The sequence below is a fragment of the Myotis daubentonii genome, chromosome 3 (assembly GCF_963259705.1).
Source record: "Myotis daubentonii chromosome 3, mMyoDau2.1, whole genome shotgun sequence".
Classification (NCBI taxonomy): domain Eukaryota; kingdom Metazoa; phylum Chordata; class Mammalia; order Chiroptera; family Vespertilionidae; genus Myotis; species Myotis daubentonii.
In genome coordinates this window covers 204,686,191-204,711,137 of record NC_081842.1, presented here as the reverse complement: position 1 = coordinate 204,711,137, position 24,947 = coordinate 204,686,191, and the positions used below count along the sequence as shown (strand labels likewise).

The window sequence follows — 24,947 nt, the reverse complement described above, 5'->3', positions numbered from 1 at the left end:
AACATCATTACATAAAAGGGTACGATCTTTTTTTTTTTTTTTTTAGTTTTATTCATTTCAAATGGGCCGGATCCGGCCCGCGGGCCGTAGTTTGCCCACGGCTGGGTTAGTATCTTGTCCCAGTTTACACAGCAGGTGAATGTCAGAGCTGAGCTCTGAACCTAGGCAGCCTGTGCTGCCTGGCCCGGCTCATGGGGAGCACAGACACCCTGGAAACAAGACACAGCTGTTACCCAGAGTCCACAGATGACCCCCAGCAAGGGTGGGTGGCGGGGGTGGAGGCATGCAGCTGGGGAGATCTGCTCCCAGAGTGACGCCAGCCCTATGCCATGAGCTGTGTCCCCTCCGTGCTGACTAGGCCTGTGGCCCGTGGGGAGGTGCTGAGGATGTGGGCAGAGCCGAATAGACACTAGAGCAGGCTCATCAATCGCGCCTGGCATGTCTAGGCCACAGGCACAGACACTGGGCACTCTTTGTCATTTGCTGTTGGCATGACTCTGTCACTGGCAGGAATGTGGCGCTCCTCGTGTGTGCATCTCTGGCTGAGCTGGCTTCTGGGAGGGGGTCATAGGATGTGCTCAGACCTGGGGTAGGGGGGGCTGGGCCCTCTGACTGCCCCTTTTCTGATCCTCAGTCAAATCAGAGGACCTTGAGAGTCTCAAGGTCTTTAGCTCACAGGGGCCTGGCCCCCCTCAGGGGCACAGGGGGAAATGTTCCAGTCCTGTCGCCTGGGAACCCTGCACTTGATGGGGGAAGAGCTGGGATGGGCCGGAAAAGGAGAAATAAGACACACATGGAGGAGGAGGCACCAGACTCATTCAGTCAGCAAGCATTCATTGCGCACCTACTATGCGCCAGGGGTTCTTTCAGGTGCTGGAGTTACAGCAGTGGACAAGGCAGCCAGGGCGCCCCATGGAGCCTGGATTCCAGCAGAGAAGGCAGGAGATAGAGAAGGAGGCAGATAAGTAAACACACCAAAACTCGACAGCGTCTTCTGATGGTGAAGAAAACAGACTGAGCGAAGGGATAGTGAGGGGCTGGGCGGGCGGGTGTGGCAAGCGGGTGGTCACTAATACTTTAGACAAGGCGGCCAGTGAAGGTCTCTCAGAGGAGCTGACATCGAAGCTGAGACCTGAAGATTGAGGAGGACGTGGGTAGAGGAAGGGAGAGGCATCTGCCGGCGCGTGGGATGGCCCACTGCTTGGCTCTCCCACAGGCTTTCTGCCCCCTCCTCTCCACCGGGCACACCTACTATGTCTAAAGCTTTCTTCTCCCTTTTATCTCTTTTGCTTCTCCCACAATAGCCCCAGATGGGGTGAATTTTTAAAAAATCCTCAGTCGAGCCCTGGCTGGTTTGGCTCAGTGAATAGAGCGTCGGCCTGCGGACTGAAAGGTCCCAGGTTCGGTTCCAGTCAAGGGCATGTACCTTGGTTGCGAGCACATCCCCAGTGGGGGGTGTGCAGGAGGCAGCTGATCGATGTTTCTCTCTCATGGGTGTTTCTGGCTCTCTATCCCTCTCCCTTCCTCTCTGTAAAAAATCAATAAAATATATTTTTTTAAAAATCCTCAGCCGAGGATATGTTATATTGATTTTTAGAGAGGGGTGGGGGAGTGAAACATTGACGTGAGAGAGAAATATCGATCAGTTGCCTCCTGTATATGCCCTGACTGGGGATTGAACCTGCCACCTAGGTAAGTGCTCTAATGGGGAATCTGACGGCCACCTTTCCGCGCGCGGGCAACGCTCCAACCAACCGAGCCACCGGCCAGGGCCAAATGGGGTGCATTTAAATAGCCCACTGGCTGCTGAGGAAACTGAGGCAGGGACGGGTGAGGCTCACAGAGCATCACTCAGTGTCTGGATGCCCGGTCCCCACCATGGCCTATAGCTGCCCTGGTCACCCCCTCATCTAGCATGTTCTTTACCCACAAGCCCGGGCAAGCTGCAGCCAGAACGGAGTCAGGCTGTGGGCACCGCTCCCCAGGGGCCACGGGGCTGGCACCGTGGGCTGCTGGGCAGGGCCAGGAGAGGCTGGGCGGGGGTCCGGAGCGGAAGGCGCCCGCGCTGATTGGAACAAGGTGGCGGCCCTGGGAGCCCAGCCGGCCTTCCTTGATCTTGCCCGGTGTTCCAGCCACCAGGCGGGGCCAGTGCCGGGCAGGCTGCCGGCTTTCCCAGGTGTGGGGACACCCTGGGGGAACGGCTTTTCATGTGGTTCTGGGGTAGGTCTGCCACCCAGCACGTGGGGGAGGCCAGGGCGTTGGGGGGCATGCTGCAGGAGGGGGGTCTGGAGACCCGGAATCCCACAGCCAGCCAGCGTCAGGCTCCTGGAGACACGGTCACGGACTCTGGGCTCAGAGAGTGTTCGGCTCTTGGTCGTCAGAGCTCACGTTTATCCAAGCGCCCACTGTGTGCCAGGCACAGCTCTGAGCGCTTTCTGGGGCTTAACTCCTCATCCTCACTCCACCCTAGGAGGTGGGTTCTATGATCATCCCGGCTTACAGACGGGGAAACTGAGGCTCAGCCGGGTAAGCAACCTGCCTAGGGTCGCCCAGATAGGAGGTTTTGTCTGGGATGTGAGATCCCCAGCTCAGAGGGTCTGAGAGTGTGGGAAGCGCAGTGGCCAGGGCTGGGAGGACCGTGAGGATCCTTGAGTCCAACTCGCTCGTGCTGGAGAAACAGGTTGCGGGGTGGTGGGGGGCATGGCTTCTCAGGTCACAAGTGACCAGTAGCCAAGGGGAGTCCAACATCAGGACCCAGGACTCCCCCGCGTCATCTCGGGAGCTTGGCTGGTCCCTGAAGGCAAGGTCCCCGAGGGCACTGGCCCCCCTGACCCTCAGCCAAGACCTAGTCTCCTACGGTTACCAGCCTTCCTGGTTGTTAGCCAGCAGTTTCCTGCTAGCACACCAACGTTCTCTTAAACCTCCAACCCTAATCCCTCATGCCGCAGGGAAACCCTCTCCCTTCTCCTCTCGGACCCAGAGGAATTTGGCCTTTGAGGTGAACACTCTTGGAGTGGGTGTCGGCTTAGCAGAACGGGATGGTGCTGAGGGCAGGGGTTGGGGTCGTTGAAGGCCAGGAGTGGGGAGGGGCACCCCCGATTCTTCCTTCCAATCAGCCCTGAGGGGCTCTGCATGACCAACCCCTTCCATCTCTCTGTCCTCATCTCCTTCCATTCTCCCCTTCCCTCATCCTGCTCTAGCCACACTGGCCTCCTCTCTGGTTCTCGACACACCAGTCCCACCCCCACCGCAGGGCCTTTGCACATCCTGTCCTTCTTTTTAAAATATTTTTCTTGATTTTAGAGAGGGAAGGAGAGGGAGAGAGAGATAGAAACATCAATGATGGAAAGGAATCCTCGATCGGCTGCCTCCTGCATGCCCCACACTGGGATCAAGCCCCCAACCTGGGCATGCGCCCTGACCGGGAATGGAACCGTGACCTCCTGGTTCATAGGTTGACACTCAACCACTGAGCCACGTTGGCCGGGCTGCCCTTGTTATTCTGTCTGCAAGGCTCCGCTGTCCACCTCATTCAGGTCCCTGTACCCCCGTGCGATGCCTTCTGGGAGCTTCTGCGGTAGGCAGAATAAGGGCCCCAAAGATATCCAAAACCCAACCCCTGAAACCTGTGAATAGGCCACCTGACAAGGCAAGGGGACTTTGCAGGTGTGACGAAGGCTCATGACTTTGAGATGGGAAGGTGGCTCTGGGTTATCTGGGTGGTCCCAGCATATCGTGAGGGCTCTTACAAGTGGGAGAGGAGGCAGACAGAGGGAGACGTGATCGGAAAACTGATCGGAGAAGCAGAGAGATGAGGACTTGACCCAGTGTTGCTGGCTGTGAAGGCAGAGGAAAGTGGGCAGCCTTCCGAAGCTGGACAAGGTGAGGAAACGGATTCTCCCAGAACCTCCAGAACACAGACAGCCCTGCCAACACCTTCATCTTAGCCCAGAGAGACTCACTCGGGGCTTCTGGACCCCCCACGCTGTGAGATAATAACTGAGTTGTATTAAGCATGGAGACTTGTTATGGCAGCAATCGGAAACAAATGCCCCTCCCCTAGTTTCCGTTTCTTCAGCACTTTTGGGACCGCCTGGTAGTCATACCTTTACTTAGGAATTGTCGTCTCTTTCCCCCGTAAGAGGGCCGGGTTTTTGTTTTGTCATTTGGTATTTCATCCCCAGTTAGAGGCCAGATTTATTAAATCAAAATACAGAACACCCAGTTAAATTTGAATTTCAGGTAACCAGCAAACGCTTTTTCGTTTTTTGTATCACATTGTCCCAAATGCTGCAATTATTCATCATTTGTCTGAAATTCAAGCATTCTGAGTATCTCGTATTTTGTCTGGAAACTCTATCCCCGGTGCCTAAAAAAGTGCTTGGGTTCACTCTAGGATCTCAATAAATATATCTGTTGAAATAAATAAATGAACGAATGAACACTAATTTCTAGCTTAAAAATACGTTTGGCTTTCAGAATGCCTGCAGGTATACGTGTAGATGATAGCAAATAACAAAAGCAAACACCTTCATAGCCCTTCGTACACACCAGACACTGTTCTGTGTGCGTTACAATTATTTACTCGCTCAGGTCTTGCAGGAACCCAATGAGGTCATTAGCCCATTTTCCAGATGAGGAAACTGAGGCCCAGGAGATTGGGTGACTTGCTCAGTCACACAGCCAGTAAGTGACAGAGCCAGTCAGTTAAGACCCTTGAAGAACCTGGCTCACAGGACATTCTAGCTTTGTCTCCGGACACACTCCCCTCCGCACGGCAGATTCTTCCAAGGCCCGTGGTGCCTCTGCATGGGGTGCCCTCCCCGTCCTCTGGCTGCAGAACTCTCGCTCGCACACCAAGCCCTGTCCTCGTGTCCCTTTGGTGTGAGACCATCTCTGACCCTCCCAGGAGGATTTGGCCCCCCTCTCCCCACCACCCCCACGGCCCCTGGTTGGAATGCATTTTAAGGACTTGCTGTTGCGTCCTTTTCTCCCCCAGACGGTGACCGCACTCTGGACAGACATGGGTCACTTTCAGGTCTTTGGCCATAGAACGTAGAACCGAGCCTGGCTCTAGGGAGGTTTCCAGGAACCTTCGAGGATGAACAAATGAGTGAGTGAGTGAGTGAGTGAGTGAGTGAATGAATGGACATCTTTCCCACTCTGGGCCTCAGTTTTAGCGTCTATGAAAGGGGAAGAACAATCTCTAACAACCCCCCACCATCTCTTAAAACAAAACACATTGTTTTCTGATTATAAGAATAATACACATTCATTAAAGAAAACATTGGAAAATAATAAAATTATGAAGAAGAAAATTAAAACCACCCCTCGTCCTGCCACCCAGAACAGTTGTTAACATTTTGGTTTTGAGACTTCTGGTATTCGTACTCTACGTATAGATTTAATTTCTTCTCTCCTTCTCTCCCTCCCTTTCTCCCTCCCTCCCTCCCTCCCTCCCTCCCTCCCTTCCTTCTTTTATGATGTTGGGATCATATGGGATATGCTGTTTTGAACCTGCTTTTGAAATGCAACATATACTGTGCATCTCCCCATGTCGCGAATCCCGTTCCTGATGGCAGGGGACGTGCCTGCGCTGAGGGGGTGCGATGGGGATAGAAGTGGGGAGACCCCCCCACCACACCGGCGGGACCATTGTGGGGTCCCCTCGTCGGGGGCTCTCTAGAGCGTTTCTGGACTTCAGTCACGGAGACACTGCTGGGAGCACCCTGGCGCGGATGTCTCAGCCACGTCCCTGGTTCCTCCCGGGGGACAAGTTCCAGGGGAGCCCAGTGTGGGCCTCGTCGGGCTCCGCCGCCCCACTCCCACCAGCAGCCTCGGCCTCCTGGGCTTGGCAGGAAACCGCGGAAATTATTTGGCCTCCTTTGAAGAAAAGCCCCATTTACACCCAAGGCCTCCCTGGGTCCATCTTGGCTGAAAATATCCATTTATTCAGCCATTTGTTCACATTATGGGCTCAGGCTCATGGTTTCCGTCTCAGACACTCGGTTCCAGCCTCAGAGAGGACCCCAGACTGAGGGCGCTCGCCACCTCAGGCCTGTGTAGTCATCACACTTGTTCATAACTCATTGAGGGCTCCTCGTCCCCGGCCCTGTGCCTCCCCGTGTGTCCTCGCAGTCACCCTCAGAAGTAGGCTGCCTCATCTTACGGGTGGGGGCGCCGAGGGTCTGAGAACTAAGCGGCTTAGCTGGGGTCCCGGAGCAGGGAAGCAGGGCCTGGGGCCCGCCCCAGGCTGGGCTGACTGCGCGTGCGGCGGCCTCTCCCGCCCTCCCAGGGCTGCACCTGCTCAGACCACTGACTCTGCCCATGTAGGTTACTGAGCTGTGGGCCTTGTAATCTGGGGGGGCAGCGACCCTGCCCCATTACACCTGCTGCCTGCTACCCACAGGGGACACAGCTCCAGCCTCACCGGGAAGCAGGGACTGAGCTTTGTCCCAAAAGCTGTCCCCTGTCCTGACTCCACAGGTGGCCTGGGAGGTCACTGTGCCTCATCTTCTCCGTCTGTAAAGTGGAAGCTCAGGGACTCAGGTGGCCGCCTCTTGGGCTCGCGGCGGCTTGAGCAGAGCCGTGGTGATACTGAGTCAAAGGGAGAAGAACTCTGTCAGACGGGCCACCTCCCCACGGGCAGCCAAGCCTGAACTTTGGGGGGCTGGAGTGGGCAAGTGTCAGTCCCAGGCTAGGCTGGGAGGACCAGATGGAGCCTGCCCCCCTCCCTCCAGCCTCCCCAGATGGGCAGCTATTTTTTAACCGGCCCCACAGGAAGAAGAGGCCAGAAATGAGTTCAAGGGGTTAACCCAGGCCCCTGGGGAGCCTTCCTATTTGCATCCTCTTTCCCCGACCAGCCAGGGCGCCGTGTGGCCTTCGCCTGGAGCCCCTCGGAGCCTTCCAGAGCTCCCAGAACATCCGCCTGTTGGAGCTGGAAGGTCCTGTTGGCCCAAGTGTGATGGGTGAGGACACAGAAGCCCAGAGAGGGCTGGCCAGGCCGCCTTCCCCACTGCCGTCTCTGCTGTGCACTCCCACAGGGTCAGGTCACATCCTTCCCCACCTTCCTGGGGTGACCCTGCCCCTCCCAGCCTCAGTTTCCCCACCTGAGGCCTCTCCCAGACAGGAAACCTCCCCGGGGCAGGGCCTCCACTGTCCCGTCGGTCCCGGGTCTCCTCCAGCAGCGTCAGCCCAGTGGACAGGGGCCCGTGGACAGTGTCTGGGGGCCCCCAGAAGAGGGGGGACTTCGTAAGCAGAGAAGCGGGGACCAGCCTGGGCAGGGAAAGCAGCTTCAGCCTGGGCCTCCCTCAGGCCACACCACCAGGTGTCCCTTGGTCCCCACAGGCAGGGGTTCCTGAAAACTGGGCTGTCTGTCGCCCTGGGTGCGGCCTCTGATGTGTGTTATCCTGTGTGGGGGGTGTGCTCCCATGCGGGGTGGGGTGGGTGAGCATGGGGGGGTGGCGGGCGCAAGGTGAGGGTGGGACCAGACTTGGGTTGCTAAGCTGGTGACAGATGCCCCACCACACCCATAGTTCCTACCCAGAACCTCTCTGCTGGTGCTGGTCTTGCCTGGAGGTGGGATGCATAGCGGGGAGGGGCATATGCAAGTGAGAGGCTTGTGTGGGAGAGGGGTGCGTGCAGGGGAGGGGTGCATGTTGGGAGGGCACAGAGCCCACATGCTGTGAGGGCCTCTAGGAAGCTGGAACCCCAGTGAATGCTTGAGGGGAACTGACTTGCTTCCTTCTATTTATTGTCTATGTAAAACAATGCTGTCATAAATAACATTATTGAAACACACACATACGCATGCCCGTGCGATACAAGTAATATGAGCACAGTGAAAAAAACCTTGGAAAATACAGAAAAACACTTAATAAATGTCGAAGCCTGAAATCTTAGAGCCAGAGTGAGTATCTTTGAAGGGGTCGGGGGTGTTCAGGGTCTTAGTAGAATCATACTTATTCTCACATACTGAGCATTTCACATGGGCTGCCGGCGGAGCTGAGCACTTTAAATATTGCCCTACCTACTTCTCCCCATTGTACAGATGAATAAACTGAGTGAAAGGGAGGGGAAAGATATCCCTCGGGCAGTAAGTGGCAGAGCCAAGATTTGAACTCAGGTCTGGCTAATTGGAAGGTAAGCTAGCTGTTCTCAGGGCCCAGGCCTTGGATCTCTGGGCAAACTGTGTCCACTTATTCTTCCTCCTGCAGTATTTACCAAGCCCTCCTGTGAGTCAGATCTGGCTCAGCCCTGGGTACTCAGCCGTGAACAAGACAGACACAGCCCCACTCAGCCCCCAAACGGCCACAGACCGAGCCCCACCCTTGACCACAGCTTGATTCCAAATCCAGGTTGTGGCTGACTGAGCTATGATCCTACCTCCCCCATTGAGCAGAGACCTCTATGAGCTTTTCATGGGCCACGATGGGTCTAAAAGCCAAGGTCAGGTGATCCACCTCACCAGGTCCATGGTACACCCGGACAGGGAGACCATCCACCACCCCCTCAGGCCCATTACTCTGGGCCAAGACTCCTGGGGTAGGAGCTGAGCTGTGCCTGCCCCAGGCCACCCCGACCAGGGCGGGTGTAGACGCTCAGCTCCCCTCTCACATTTGGCCAAATGCACCCCATGCGTGGGCTGCCCGGGGAGCATGAGCTGGTGCACACCCTGAGCAGCCCCGGCAGCATTGCTGCACTCAGGGCAGCCACTGGGGGGCTTCCCTGGCCCCCAGTCCTCAAACGGCCTCCTCTTCCTGACAAAGGCCCAGAGGCCCCAGGACACCTGGGAACAGAGACTCCTTCACTCGCTCGGCAAAAAGCAGCACGGAGGGTCTGGTCTGGACTCCCCACACGCACCACGTCTTTGGGGGCCCCTGCATGTTCTCCCCAAACCTCCGTCAAGCCCGGCCACCTAGCTGGCGGCACCCAGTGCAAAATGGAAATTCGGGGCCTCTGATCAGAAAGAAGGAAACAAGTCTTTTGCGCCCCCCGCTGTCCCCAGGCCCGCCTTGTGTTTTGTACGCCGCTCTTCCTTGGACCTGGGATCTTGTGGGGTGAGTGCAGACCCTCACAGACACCGGGTCCCCGCCCCAAAATGTGGCAGATGGGGCACAAGCCCCTGTCTTCCCCAACCCGCACTCACGCCCAGGCCCTGCCCATGGGGGGGGGGGATCACTCCTGCATCAGACATCACTTCCAAAACACCAATCCAGCGATAAAATGATTAATTTCAAGACGGCAACTGCAGAGCTTTGAGCCCAAGTGTGGGGCCCCCTTCTGAGCGTGGAGCCATGTGACACCCCCTGGGTTGTAGCCTGTGGACCTGGTCCTCCTGGGGGAGGGACCCGGCTCAGACAGGAGGGCCGGCCACCGGCTCACAGCCTGCAGGGTGTGTGGTGTGTGCTCAGGCACGTGTTCAGGGCTGTGCCCATGGGGTCCCTGCGGCAGGGTGAACAGAGCCTGGGTTTGAACCCCAGCTCCTCCACTTACGAGCCCTGTGAACTCCGGCTCCTGGCTTTGCTTCTCTGGGCGTCCCTTTCCTCTCCTGCACCATGGGGACAAAAATACTGACCACCCGTTGTGAGAAGCAGCAGTGATGCACATAAAGTGGCCGCCTTGATGCTGGCCCTTGGTCAGGTGACTCCGGGCAGAGGAATGCCCTGCCCCAGGCAAGCATGGGGGCCGGTGAACAGGGGCAGAGGCCTGTCTGTGTGCACGTCCCTCATCACATGCGGGGGACCTGAGAGGGGACTTCCAAGGGACTTCAGCAGAACGCCCATGGCAGTAGGCCCTGGCATGATACTGGACCAGACAGAACCGGCACTAGGTGGGAGGGACCCCCGGGAGACCTGGGGGAACCAGGGAGAGGGGCCCAGGGGGTAGGGCCCCCACCAAGGTGCTGCTGTGAGAAGGACAATGAGAAAGAAGCCCTTTGCTGTGGGCCTGGGCAGCCACGGGAGTTTTGCCTGACTCCTTGGGGTGCCCTCCAAGCTCAGCCCTGACCATGTCCCCTCTCAGTGCCTCAGTTTCCCAAACTATGCTCTGGTGAAGGAGAGGACCGCCAGATATCAAGGGCCTGCTGAGGGAACATGCATGCGGTGTGCAGATCTCCCCTCTCCTGCTCCTCACATGATTACTGGCCCTCCTTCCCCATGAGAAACCTGGCTCTGATTGGCCAGGCTCCTGGAAGCGCCACCTTCTTCCCAGGAAGGGGGCCAGTGGGAGCCAAGGGGTGGCTCCTTGATCCAGGAAAACCTGGATGAACTCATGAACTCATCAGCTACTGTGCTGTGAGAGGCACACAGGCCCTGGATGCAGACCACACAGATTGTTCAGCTTCTCTGGACTTCAGTTTCCTCACCTATAAAAGGGGCTTAATCGTAGCAATCGGTCTTACAGGGCTGCGAAGAGGAAACGATCAAAGACGCGTGAAGCGCTTAGCCTGAGCCTGCCGTTGGTAAGAGCTATGCAAGTGTTGACTGCTGATATGACTATTTAAGAGTTGAGTTGTCACAATTTCTGCTTCCTGGGCAATTATGCATTTACTAATTCCAATTTTGTGCTTTCCCTTTTGGTATGGAGGACCAGAATATGTCCCTTTCAAGTCTCAGACGGCTTCTTAGGTCCTTGGAAAGGTAATTCTCTGCCGCCACAGAGCCTGTAGCCGCGCTGGATTTCATAGCTCGCCTTCGAGCAGCTTTTCCCAAAGTGGGCTCCCCGAGGCACCCCAGCGCAGGGGGAGAAGCCTACGTTCATTAGCATAGCAGAGGCTCTGAAAAGTTCTGCAGCAAAACACCCTGTTGAACACTGCTCGATACAGCTATTCCCAATCTTGTTGGCCACAGAGCCCCTGAGTTTCTGCTTAACACCTGATAACATCTGCTGAACACACGGTGGGAGATGCCCCCCTCACTTCCTTGTTTCTAGGAAATGGCAGAGAGGAGCGAGAGCTGCGAGTCCCTCCCTTCGCAGAGATAAGAGGTTCCCTTCCACAGAAACCATCTCCAGTAACACCGCGCTCCCAGGGCTCAGCCCGGACCCCGCACTCCCACCGTCAGGGTCTGATCCGGTCCCCACAGCAGCCTGGGGCGGTCACCGGTGTCGATAGCCCCATCTTACAGATGAGGAAATTGAGGTTCACGGAGGTTAAGTGGCCGCACAGCCAGTAAGTGGCAGATCCGGGAGACAAACCCACAGCTTCTGATTCTAAACGCCACCTTCTTTCTGCTATGCATTAATAGGAAAAATAAAAATAGACCCCATTCTGCCAGGGTCAGCCCTCCCCAGCGATATGCTTTAAAAAGACTAAAGCTATTTTCTCCCCCATAACATCGACTGTGTTAAATGTTCAGTAGCTTTCTTCTGGTTGCTAAAAGCATCCATTCTTGTATGTGAGACTTTTCAAGCACTTCGAGTTGGCAAGTGAGAAACTCCATCATCTCACCCCAAGAGGTCACCTGGGTTAACAACTGGACAAGGGACTCTTTCCAGCTCCAACACGGTAGCTGCTAGCCACCTGTGGCTATTTCGATTAAACGAATTAAAACGAAACGACTGAGAATGCAGTCCTGGGCCGGCACATTCCCAGGACTGGGAATTCACATACTACAAGGGGCTACGGCAGCGGTTCTCAACCTGTGGGTCGCGACCCCTTTGGGGGTCAAACGACCCTTTCACAGGGGTCGCCTAAGACCATCGGAAAACACATATTGAATATATAATTACCTATTGTTTTTGTGATTAATCACTATGCTTTAATCATGTTCAATTTGAGAGCTTGTTTGGAGGTTCTAGCAGGGGAGCGCAGCTACTCGTATACCCTTGACCGAAGACCGGTCCTCTCCTGGGGGGGGGGGAAGGTCGTCCTCTTCGACCGAGCGCGCAGCTTCGGGAGGGACGCACATGGATCGGTGAGGGAGGAGGGGGACACCCGCCTAGCCAGCCAGATCAGCCGAATCAACCCTGGCGATCAATGAGGTGACAGATGTCGCAGCCAGATCGCCCTCACATCCTAATCATGTTCAATTTGTAACAATGAAAATACATCCTGCATATCAGATATGTACATTGCGATTCATAACAGTAGCAAAATGACAGTTATGAAGTGGCCACGAAAATAATTTTATGGTTGGGGGTCACCACAACAGGAGGAACTGTATGAAAGGGTCGCGGCGTTAGGAAGGTTGAGAACCACTGGGCTACGGTATTGGGTGGTGTGGACATAAAACGTTTCCATCCTCACCGAAGGCGCGACGGCACTGTGCTGCTCTGCTGGCCCACGTGCACAGTGATTATTAATAGCCTTGATGAGGTTAGCGGATGCGTCATACGTTTCTGCATGGCCCCGCCCACGGAGGGAAGAGAGCCGCCGCAGGAGAAGGCCAGGCGCTCGGAAAACGGGTCTGGAAGGAAATACGCCCAACGCTAGCGGTTTTCCCTGGGTGTCGAGATAACAGACTTTCATTTTAAAAATTGCCCAGGCCCTTCCGGCGAGCTGCAGCCTAGACGCAGGTGTGGGGGATGTTGTGGATTCATGTTTCCCTCAACGTTCTTGCTTTTCTAAAACCTTCAAGGCGTGATTTCGCCCAAGGCTTACGTCATTATTGTTTAACTGTGGACTCATGAAGAATGGGAGCCTGCCCGAGTCAGGTGCATAAAGACCAACGCAGGGAAGGCAGGCAGGGGTTTGCTTCCAGGCCCAGGGCCCCTCCAGCCCACGGCTGGCGGAGGCAGGGCCCTTCGTGGGCATACAGGCCGTGCAATCACACGGGGTCCCTGGCTGAGACGAGCCCCAGGCTCCATTTAGTGTTCTGCTGAAACCACCCTGAAATTCTCCATTTTTGAACCAGGGGCCCAGCATTTGCCTTGTGCACTGTGCCCTGCAGATTGTGTTGTGGGCCCTGGTCCTGGGGTTGTCCTCAGGGGAGGTCTCAGTTTGACTGCTCCAACCGCTGCCCTTGTCCGCGTCAGACCACAGACGGTGCTCGTCGGTGCCGCACTCCGCACGCCTGAGAACTAGTCCTTCGGCTGCTCGGATGTGTGTCTAGACTAGAGGGTGATAAAAATAGGGCTTGCGACCGGTGCAGGAGGGCCCCTGTGGTCTGTGTTCACACACACACACACACACACACACACACACACACACACACACGCATTCGAGGTGCAGGTCTACCCTGGCCTATTTCAGAGAGCAGCACGGTGCATTATGGGATTCTCTGCTCCACATCACTGCCCAGCTCAGATCCTGCCTGGACCTCCCCTGCTTTGAAGGCCATGCCCAACCTCCAGGCTTGGCCCACCTCCCCTCCTCCCCAACCTCTTCCATACCTCTGCCATGCCATTCACTCTATCTGGGCCACCAATGTTTCTTCCTTCTCAGAGATTCCTATTCTAGACCTATATCAGAGTCCACCCTTTCTGGGAAGCCTTCTGGAGGTATTTGAGAAGGGCCTGATGGTGCTTTGGTGGCACACAGGAGGAGATGAATCACCTTGCCTGGAGGAATCAGGGAGGGCTCCATGGAGGTGGTGAGCCTGGGCCTTAAGAAAGAAGAGATGTCTGCCAGGTAGAAGGGAGAGTTTTGTTGGGTGGCTTGGAAGTCAGACAGACCCTGGTATGAATCTGGGCTTTGCCTGTTATTAGTTGCATGAGTTACTTCCCTTTGCCGAGCCTCAGTTTACCCATCTATGAAATGGGGATATTAACAATAACACCTACGGCATGGATTATTGTAGAGATTTAGTGAAAAGAGATACGCTTGCAGAGGAACCACCAGTGCCTGGTTAAGTCATCGACAAATGCGGTCCCCTTCTCCCTCCCTCATCGCCTTTTCTCCTCTTAAACGTTAGTTTCTCCGCGTTACTCTGAGCCTATTTGCTAATTCATCTCTGCAGAGGAGGCATCTGTAGAAGTCCCAGAAGCTGAGATTCCACATCGATAGAAAGGGCACACGCCAGAGGTGTGCTGGCCTCTCTCCCTGGGGTGCTGTCCTGAGACAAACTCTCCACTGTCACTAGAACGTCAGCCCCCGGAGGAGAGCCCTTGATCGGATTTGTTTGCTCTCGGATCCCCTGTGTAGAGCTGTGTGGCATGCAGTCGATGCTCAATAACTGTCTATTGAGAGATCAGCAGCACTCACATCCTAAGCCCTGAGTACTGGGAATGTGAGAACCCAGGGAGGCCAGTCCTTTCCAGGGAGTCTGTCTCCAGACTAGGGGCACACTGCAAGCCACGGGCATTTCCTGAGCACCTGCTGTATGCACGGCAGACCCTTGCTCCACAGCCCGATAGGGCAGGGCCGGGAGTGAGAGGCAGACACAGCGACTTGGGAAGAGGAAGGGGGGGGGAGGGGTGGCCAGCTGGGCCCTGGATCGGCAGGAACAGGCCCAGCTGCAGTCCCGAGGGGAGGCCTAGCTCACCTGCTCCTGGGCGGGTGGGGCTGCCTCTTCCTCTTTCTTTCTTTGAAAAATACAACAGTTTCCCCCCCTAAATCTGCAAGCCATACACGTTCAGTGTTCAGAGGTTTGGAAATCATACCATCACCAAAAGAATTAGAAACGAGGCACTGGTGCACCGCGTCGCATTAACTATGATAGCTTAGTGTTTTCCTTCCCGTCTGTGTTCTAAGGTGGCCTGTTCTCTTCCCCTGGGGAAGGGATGTGGCTGCTTGTAGAGGAGGACCAGGCTCGCCCCTGGGCCTCCTGCCACCCCTAGGATGGGGCTCCCTACTCCACCCATTCTGGGCTTGACACGTCTTCCTAAGACATGAGGCGCGCAGAGCTGTGGGGGGCGTGTCAGCAGGTCTAGCCTCAGGTCCCACTTCCTCCATCGGGGAGAGCAGGTCTAGCCTCCCCCCCTGCTTTCCCATGGGGCGGCGGCAGAACGTAGGTTCACTGAGGGAGGCTGAGGGCCAATTCTCAGGGAGCGCTGGCCCTCAGCCACCGGGCACCAGCCAAGTTGAGTGTGGGGCATGGCCCTCTTTCCCCCTTTTGGTCTCACCCTCGTGTCTGTTCGCGCGCCCTTTGATTCCAGCCACCTTGCCTCCCTAACAAAGGTGAGCAGACCAGGTGGACTCGGAGTCAAGTACGCGTGAGAGAGGCCCTGCATGTTGAAAAAAAGCCCAGATGGGCAACGCTTCAGTTCAGAGGGGCCGGGCGCTCACGGTGGTGTTTTAGTCCCCATGTCACAGTGAAGGATGTTTGGAGGGGGGTCGACTTTGGTCACCTCTGCAAATCCTACGTTATGGCACCCCCCCCTTTCCGCCCACACGTAAGTCTGAACCTTTTGCCAAAAACATTTTTCCCAGACGCAAGAGAAAACCCCAAAGAGGAACCTAAACCTCCGTGCTGCTGCTCCGATTGGACGTGAGAGCTCAGGCTCTCACCAGCAAGCGTTTCAAAGAACAGGCCAGACGGCGAAGGGGGAAGTGAAGGGAGAAGCTGGAAGCCTCTGCGACTGCTCAGTCGTTGGTTCATTCATTTATTCGTCCATTCATCCTCCCTCCCTCCATCCTGCTACCCGGGGCTGCCCTCCTGACAAGGGGGAGGTGAGGGGTGTCTGAGGGCAGGGTGGGCGCTCCGAGGCCTGGAGGGGAGAAGGAGAAGGACCCGGGAAGCTTCCCAGCAGGGAGGAGAGGGCCCGGTTTCTCACCTTCCCCATTCTGCTCAGAGTCCCAGAGCCTCTTTTGCCCAGAAGGAGGCCGAACATTAAATAGTAATTATTAAGTAGTGAATATAGCATTTCTGGAGGGCTTGCCTCTGCCCCAGGCCTGGTAGAAGCACATAATGTACATTATTGCATTAAATCCACCCAACAAGCCTTGAGGGGGATACTGTTTGTTCTCCCCATTGAACAGATGAGAAAACTGAGCCCAGAGAAGGGAAGCACTCCGTCTAAGGCCACGCAGTGAGAAAGCAGTGGGGCCTAGGTCTCCTACAGGCATTTCATGTTGCCTCTTCCCCAAAAAGCACCCTCTTCTTCACCCCCATCTCTGGAAGCCATTGACAAGGGGCCTGGCAGTCCCTCTACAGTCTCCCCTGTGCCCACTGGGCGGGGGGGTGGTCCGTATTGGAGAGGGAGCAGGGGGGTGAGCCAAGGGCACATCTGCCAAGTGCAAGCGATCAAACTGGAGGCTTGCCCAGGGGCCCAAGGAGCTAGCCATACTGTGTGAGTGTGCACTGCCTACCAGGTGCCATCGCAGGGCGCCCGGGCCGGTCACATTCACCCTGTGCAACCCCCTTTGAGGTCAGTGCCCCTGGCCTCATCTCACAGAGGAGGAAACAGACTCAAAGAGGGGAATGAGCAGGTCGGGTCACCCAGGTATGAACAGCTTAAGTCTGGTCCGACTCCACAACCATGTGCCAAGCAGAGGGTGGAGCCCAGGGAGCTGAGAAAAGTCTGCTTTCCTGCTGCTGAATGCGACCCCTGGCCGGAACTCCGAACCTCTCCTGAATTTGCTCACGGTTCCTGATTCCTGTGATTCTCAAGGTCTGACGGAGTCTCACTCCCACTCCCAGTCCCAGTTCCTGAGCCCTGCTCTTCCCCGGCTCCCCACACCCCCCTTATGTCAGGTGCTTCCTCCAGGAGGTGCTATTTCAATGCCGGTGATGGAGGCCTGGCTTCCAAATCCACTGAGGGCTAGAGCCAGCCCTCCCTCTCCTGTGTAGTCAGCACTAAGGTGGGAACGGCTGGCGAGGCCCAGGCTGGCTCTGGACCGGCAGCTTGGAGCCAGGGCTCCCTGTGGCCGCAGGTGGGCCTGGGGACACTCCTGCCGAAGCGGGTGGAGCTCAGTCGTGGAGACTGGGTGAGACCCCACCACTCTGAGGGTGGACTTGAGGAAGGGTCTGCAGTGAGAGCTGGCGTTGCAGCTGCCCCACGGAGCCCCGAGCCCAGCCTCAGCTACCCCGTGATGGAGGCGTCTGGTCGGGCTGGAGTCAGGGCCCGGTGCTATCTCCTGCCTCTCAGAGCCTCTGGAAGATCAGGGTTTCAGGCCCAGTTGCTCAGGGGCATCCATCTCGGCCGCCCTCCCCTCTGTAAGCGCCCCACCCGCTCAGGTAACTGAGCAAGCCTCCGCTTTGATGCGGCCACCTCAAGGCCACACCGTCAATGGGCCCTCTATGTGCCCAGTGGGGCCGCTGGCCGTCGTGGGCGCGGTGAGCCTGGACACACAGTCCCACTGTGTGGGGCCCGCTCCCGCCCGCCCCGACCCTGTGGCTGGTGGGGGGCTCCCAGGAATGCCCTTCCAGCCTGGGGGGCACTTTGGACAGGCAGGGTGGTCCGGGGAGCCGGATGTGTGCAGGGCGGCCTCAGGAGCTGCCATCAAAGGGTCAGGGCAGAGGTGGCGCCAGGCGAGCGCCATGGTGGTCGCGGGATGGCTGGCGGACGGTCCATTCATCTCCCAGGGTTGGTGGGGGATGGGGAGGCCGCCATGGACACGCTCCTCAGGGCGACCCACCATGTTGGGGTGCCCGGGACTCGAGCTTTCCGCGTTAGAACCGGGAGAGTCCCTTGCTGTTGGCCGCTGCCCAGAGTCCAGGAAGGGACACAGTGACTGATCCCTCTGGTCTGGACAGCTTCCTTCCTGTCCAGTGACCCCTGAGTCAGACCATCCAGCGGGGCCTGCGGGGCCTGCGGGGCCATGCTGTGCACCCCGGCCTCCACGCAGGCCTGCCTCACCCCTCAGAGGCCGTTCTCCATTTCTCCCAGGCGCCTTCTGGGGAGGAGCTGCCGGCCACTACCCACCAGCTGCTCAGAGAGCCTTGGCCCGACAGTAGAGCCGTCCCCCAGCCTCTGCCATGCCCTCAGCCAGCCCAGGGGGCACCCAGAGTCTTCACTGCCTCCACACCTCCGCCCAGGCCATTCCTCTGCCTGGGACAGCCTCCTCCTCCTCCCCCCCCTCCCCAACTGTCACCTCCTACCTTGCAAGGCTCAGCCGAGTGTCACTACTCCAGGAAAATTATTCTCTGCTCCAAGGTGGGTTCGTACCTCTCTTTGATCTCCAGCCCCACCCCCCTGTCCCCCAACATGTATTACACCCCAGTACAGTTTCCAGTTCACCCATCTCTTTCCATGAGCCCATGAGCTCTTAGAGGGCAGAGCCTGGCCCAGTCCACCTCCCTAGTACCTGAGCCCCCAGCACAAGGCCAGGCTCGGAGTAATGGAAACATTGACTGAGCGCTTACTCTGTGCCCGGCAGCTTACTCATTTCATTCTCTCCAGGGCTCCATGAGGTTGGTAGAATCATCACCCCCATTGCACAGATGGACAAACAGAGGCACACGGAGGTGAAGTGACTTGCCCCAGGCTATACAGTGAGTGAAAGGCGGAGTCAAGATTTGAACCAGGAGAGTCTGATTCTAGAGCCCAAGCTTGAATCTCGCCACTCTACTCCTTCATAAGCTTTTGCGGAATTAATGAATAAATGAAAAGCTTGGCCTCTCCAGGGTCTTCTAAATCCTGCCCGTGGCAGTTGAGGGCCATTGTCTCTGGTTCTGTGTCCTGGGGAGAGCACTTTTGCCTCTGGGGGTGAGCTAAGGGGTGCTGTCAGGGGGACCTGCGGTGAGGGGCCGTCCCAGGGGACGCAGAGCAGAGCCTCATGGGCCTTCAGGATGAAGGTGCTGGCCCTCACCAGCTGTGGACGGGCCCTCAGGCATCCTAAGGCCGTTGCCTACATTTGTCAGATGGGAAACCAGGGCCCGAAGAGAGGAGGGGACTTGCCCATAGGTAGTCACAGTGTGGCCGAGCCACAGCCATTAGGTCTCAGCTCCCCCATTTGTCAAAGAGAAGAATAGGGCCCCCTTGTCCCACCTGCGAGAGTCCCGGGGGCAGAGATGGGAGGAGGATGAAGTGTTGAGGCCCAGCGGCTCCCCAGGCACCCTGCTCTCCCAGGCCTTCCATCTCAGGTCTGGAATGCTGCCATCAGTCTGCCCACTCGTGGGGTTCAGCACTGCTCTCTGCTCTCCTCCTCACCCTCTTCTCCACAGTGAGCTGAGGGGAGCGCTGGTTCTTGACTCAAAATGAATGCTCCCTGCTCTCCCGAGTTAGACAAACTGGGGGGGGGGGGGCAGTTATTGGCTGTTACTCACAAGGAGTCAGACTCGTCAGGGGACCAGGGGTCTGCCTCACTGCTTCCTAGAGACCCCTTGTCCCTAGCTGGGTGTGAAGGTGGGGGGAAGGGTAAGACGCTAGAGCATCACCCCGCAGTGCAAACGAAAGAGCAGTCACTCCCTGTGGTCTGTGGGGACACAGGGAGCAGGAGCTTGGTGATGGTGCTGGCGACCAGGCTGGTGGGGGTTAGTGGGGATTGAAGACAGTGAAGGCCACACAGGGCTGGGCATCAAATCCAACTCACTGCTGCCTTTTACCTACGAAGGAAAGGCAGCCCAGAGAGGTCAAGTGACTCAGACGGAGTCACACAGCACCTGGGTGGCAGAGGCAGGTACAGGGCTCCTAGTCAGTGGTACCCAAACCTGCCCAGACTGAGCATCAGAATCAGCTTGGGGCGGGGGGTGACTTTCAAAACCACCCATGCCCAGGCGCCGACTCAAGAGATTCTGATTCCTCAGCCAGAGGTGGGAGTTGGGAGTCCAGGAGGCTAGAAGCTCTCTGGGTGACGTCCCAGGCCCAGTGGCTGCGTCACCGCCCACTGAGGGGCTGGGGTTTCTGCTGTGTCAGAATTCAGGGGGTCTGGGAACTTGGGCAGGAAACACAGACTTCTTTCCTTTCACTGGCCTCTCACTGACATGTAGCATCTTTTTCCACAGGGTCTTTGTCACCGTGGAAAGCACAGACATTCTCGTCTCATTAGGGTTGTCACAGAGGATCTCCAACTACTGCTCACACTCCTCACTCGTCACCGCTGTGTCGCGGCCGTCGCTGGAGCTCCGTGAGATCTGCTCCCCGTGTTACTAACGGGTCACGTGGCCACGATCTCACAAGCTTGCTTTGTTACAGTCTGCTAGCGCCCTTTCCAAAGGGTTGGTTTCCTCTGTAATCCTGCGGATGTTGTTTTATGCATCTAAACATGCCATTCTGAGGAGTCCGGAGACTGCCTGAGACTCCGGAAAGGTCCGTGGGCCGGCACAGGTTAAGGACCCTGCGTGGGGCAGCGTGGAGCCGAACTCCGCGGGACCCAGAGCTCAGAGCTCCGCGGGGACCGATGGGCAGCTGCAGCCCTGGGAGCCTCGGGAGCCGGGAGCCGGGAGCCGGGAGACAGATCCCTGACCTGAGCTGTGAGTGGAACCTGGAGAGCAGACGTGAGCAGGACGGAACCTCACCGTGAATTGCAGAGAAAGCCTGAGACCCCAGGCCCAGGCCTAGAAAACATCAGGGTCCCTGTGACCAGGGACTAGCCTGCTCTGCCAGGGGCCTCCTGCCCCGGCACACACTGGGCCGCCATCCGCCAGCTCCCCCCTCCCTCTCCCTGCGAGTCGCCCTCTCCCATCGCCTGGGCTACGCGGCGTCAGGACCCATCCTAGGTGGGTCAGCCCTTTCATCCCGTCTCCCAGTGTTCCTTTGTTTTAGACTCTACATTTCTTCATCTTGCTCGTGGAGGGGGAAATAAACACAGATTACAAAGACCCAGCAAATGGTTTTTATAAACTCTTATTTTCTTGCCACAGAACTGCCTTTAATTAGCTCTGAGGACTACAAAGGCAACAGCGTTATAATAGGAGCAGCTTAAAGGAAAGAGCCAGGAGGGCTCTTGGCTCCTGGACGGGCTGCTGCTGTCAGCAGCCACCAGCAGGTTTGGGGGGAGGCCCCGCTGCCGGGACGGCAGGCCCCCGTGCCCCCGACTCAACCCCCGTCCGCAGCCACACAGCCTGCCTCAGCTTCTCTCCAGGGAGGAGGGACAGGGCCTACCATCAGGCAAGCCCTCTGGACAATAAGCACCCGGATGTGCCTCGGTCCCTGCCCAGAGCCAAGCCACCCAAGTCCGGTTGCTAGCAGCGGGCCAAAGGCAGACGAACAGTCAGACTGACTTCACCATCGCAGCCGGGTAACAGCAACACAGCCCCCCAAACCCTGGGTTTCTAGAGCCTCCTCGGCCCCTGTGTTTGGGAGGGGAGCTGGCCTCCATGCCCAGCCCAGAGGCACCGCCTTCAGACACAGTCCATTCCTAGCCTCAGACCTTCAGCATGTCACAGCCAGAGGGGCCTCTGTTTTGGGCACAGAGAGGTTAAGTAACTTGACTAAGGACACTCCGCAAGACAGCAACTGAGTGGGGACCCAAGCTCAGGGACTCTTGACCCCCCAGTCCCAGGTGCCTCAAGCCCATCTGGGCTCCTGCTCGGGAAGGGGTGGGGGGAAGGCAGTAGGGGGCTATCTGAGGTCACAGCACATCAACCCCACCGACCAGAACGAGTCAGAGAAAGGCTCCCCCTGAGTTCCAGCCTCAACCAGAGGTTCTAATTGGGGGTCCCGGGCCCCTATCCTAGTTGAAGGACTCAACCCAGACATTTGGGCCTCTTTGGGAATGAATGGAGGTATAAGCTGCCCAGAAACACTTTCTCGTCCTCTGTAACCAGGTTTGCACACCTTCCCGAGGCCGGCTCCCCCCACGCGAGGCCGTTTCAGTGCCATCCAGGGCGACACGGTTCTCAGTGAAAGCCTACAGCCTCCCTCTCCTCCCGCTGCTCCCTCACCCCAGGACCGTCCGGAGGAGGGTCTCACGCAGGGGCAGCCTGGCTCCTGCCTGCCCCACGGCTCCTGCCTGCCCCACGGCTCTCAGAAGCTGGCCCGCGTCCGTGGCTTCCTGAGCCCAGGTGGCGGATCCAAGCTCTCCGGAGGGCCAGAGGCTGGGGCTGCAGGACCCGGGAGCCCCGTGAGGGAGGCAGGAAGCCACGGGTCACAGGGACCACCCCCCAAATCCTCGACCCCAGAACCCTCCCAGACCTGCCCTTTGAAGTCTTGAGGTCTTGTGGTATCCCTGGCCCCCACCACCAACTGTCCCCACCAGCTGAGGGTAAAAGTCTACTTCGCTCCAGGAGACCACCCACCCCCCTTCCCACCTCGGGTTTCGGTAGCGGGTTTAGGTGGGCAGGCTGTGCCCTTGAAGGCAGCCAGGATCGTCGGTGGAGGGAGGCGATCCGGGGCCTGGCCACGGCTCCCCACCCGCAAGGACCGGCCCCGCGCCCTGGGCAATATTACTCACCGCGGATGAAGGTCGGCGTGTAGGTCGGGAAGGAATCGAAGATGCTGTTTGATGCCATGCCCCGCGCTGAGGAAGGCGAGAACTCTGCCCTTCAGGGGGGTGGGTTGGGATTGATTTGGTTGGCTGTTGTTTTATTTTTTCCCAGCTACTTTTGAAAATAAAGGGGGTGGCGGTGGTGTTGCTTTTAGGGTTTTTTTGTTTTGTTTTGTTTTGTCTGTCCCCCCCCCCCCCACCACCCCCCTCCTGTTACAAAAAAGAGAAAAGGAAAGAACGCGAGAGCGTGTGTGAGCGAGAGAGGAAAAAAAATCCCCAAGGAAAGTAAGTTTCTGTTTGTACCCAAGAATTTGGATTCTCGGTCCCACAGGAATGTCTAGCCACAAATTTTCAACAGAAGCGTATGCAGAGTGTATCATTAGATGGTGGGAAGGGGCCTCGGGCAGCCAGGGCGGAAGAGCTCGCGGGGCAGCGACAGCAAAGCACACCAGCACCAGCGCCTCAGGGAATGAATGAATGAGGCTCGGCCCCTGACAGAGCCCAGGCTCCAGTGGGTGCGAGGGTGGCCCGGGGGTGGGGAGGACCGGGAGCCAACCAGCTCCTGCGCAGGGCCCCGCAGGCAGCCGAGGGCCTGGCCTTGTGGTTCTGTGGTTGAGGGACCAGGCCTTCACAGTGTCAACCCAACCTCAGCTCACAGGATGCAAGAAGCCAGCTCGCGGCCTTGGCCCATTGGCTGGGCGGTGGTCACCTGGGCCGTGACGTCACGGCCTCTTAGAGGAGCTTGTGGCTGCCTTTCTCTCCTTTGGAGGGGGGGGAAAAAAAGAAAGAAAGAAAGGGGAAAAGAGAGAGAAAAGTGATGGCTTTTATTTGTGGGGCTGGCCTCAGCACGCGGCCCAGAAACAGAACTGAGAGCAGTTGGCGCGGGGGCGGCGGGGCGGCGGTTTGGATCCTGTGGGAGACTCCTTCTGAGTGAAGGCCAGCGATGGCCTGGGCGGGCGAGGAGCCCCGCAGGGCCCTCACCAGGCACCGGGAGCCTGGACCCATGCGGGGGGGGGGGGGGGCGCTTCCCTCCCTGCCGCCCCTCCTGGCTGCAGCCGACACCACCACTGACCACCACCGCTATTGCCAGAGAGGCGTCCACATGTGTGGCTGGGTGGCACTTCAGGGGGGTTTATGGGAGTTGGGATTAAGTACAAATGGGAAACACATGAGCGGCATCTCCAGCGCTCGCCCTCCCGGGCCTGCCCACCGAGAGGGCTTCCTTGTGAAAGCCGGCAGCACGGTGCCTCCGCCTTCCGCGGAGCTTGGTCCTGAGGCCCGAGCGCGTTCGTGAAGGCCCTTTGCTCATTTTGCTCTCCTGTGCATCCCCTCTGGGTTCCCGGCTCCAATCGAACGTGCCCCGGGCTTTCCTGCCTCGGGGCCTTTGCTCGTGCTGTGCCCCCTCAGCGTGCTTTTCGTCAGCTCCCTTTTGAGTCCTTCATGTCCCAGAGGGTTTGAGGCCCAGAGGGACTCAAAAATAGGCAAGACGTGGAAGATGATTCAACCCTACACTTCGATGTTCCCAGAAGCTTGGTCAGGCCTGGGGGGAGGGGGGTGGCTTATACTATTTCCCGTGCAGGCTCTAGTCTCCCATTTCACAGGCCAGAACACTGAGGCCCAGGACGTTGAACTCAGCTTGTCCAAGCCCACAGAACTCTGAGTGGGACCAGAACACTAGTCTCTGACGCGCCAGCCCCGGCCCCAGTCATGACCACAGCACCCTTCAGTGTCCTCTAAGCTAACTCCTGAGCCTTCAGAAACCCCCTGCAGCCGGCGCTGCCCCCGGTCCTCTCCGGGGAGCCCACACTCGGGGCTAGGCCCCAGCACCAGCCTCAGGCTCCTGGTGGTCTCCAGAGGCTCAGGGAGCAGGAGGAGCATCCGGGAGGAGCGGGGGCTTGTCCAAGGTCCCACAGAGACCGGGTTCTGCCCACAGCTGCACAGAGCCCCCCGGGAGCAGGGCACCCTGGGACACTCGCTGTCTGGGCCGCATATGATGGAGCTCCATGAAGGCTCAGTCTTGGGACCCTGAATGGCGAGATGGTGGGGTCCTAACTTGTCCAGGGAGGAAGCAGGTTTATGGCGAAAACCTCGGGGCCCGTGAGCCGCATTTCTGGGTTCCAGCCCCAGCTCTGCTGACTCCCAGCTGCAAGACCACGGGCAAGCCACTTCCTTTCTCGGCCTGTTCCCTTCCCTGTCAAACGGGGATAACACATTTCTCGGAGAGACAGGCACCTGGGTGAGGACACCGTCCACGTCAGTTTCCTTGCCTGAGCCTCAGTGACGTCACCCGGGCTCCGTTATGAGTCAGCGCAGGTCCAGGGAACCAGCACAGCCCTGGGAGGACAGGCTGTTCCCATGCAAGCTCGCCAGCTGGCCCGGCCCGATCCGGGGGTGGGCTCAGCCGCACGGACGGGACGGGACGGGACCTGCCAGGGGCCTCGCCTCCTGGTTAAATCTGGAGCGTGCAGAGTCCGCCATGTTGTGGACTAGGTCAGAGACCACATGGCTGGGAAGACCCCCTTTAACAGAAGCAGAAACCGAGGCCCCGGAGGGGCAGAGACTCGCCCCAGGCACAGTGAGTCAGGGGAACCCCCCTCGAACACCCGCCCCCCCCCGCCCCCCGCCCCCCCGGGCCCTGCTTCCCAGCTCAGGAGCTCTTTCCGCTTCACCAACACCACCTCCAGTTTCTAACATACCACCCTACGCACTCTGCTGGTTTTTCCACACCTAAGAGTGGGCCCCCATAACACCTATAACT

The 24,947-nt window shown here is 57.8% G+C and overlaps 1 protein-coding gene across 2 annotated transcripts in view; it reads right to left on the bottom strand.

Moving 5' to 3' along the window:
- RUNX3 (RUNX family transcription factor 3) overlaps positions 1-22,642 on the bottom strand; it is a 62,593-nt gene extending 39,951 nt beyond the window's left edge. For both annotated transcript variants that reach the window (XM_059690767.1, XM_059690768.1), the window contains exon 1: positions 22,157-22,642. In XM_059690767.1, coding sequence (XP_059546750.1) covers positions 22,157-22,214 — 58 coding nt within the window. In that variant the 5' untranslated portion in view covers positions 22,215-22,642. The remainder of the gene's footprint in view (positions 1-22,156) is intronic.
- Between the last annotated feature and the right edge of the window lie 2,305 nt (positions 22,643-24,947).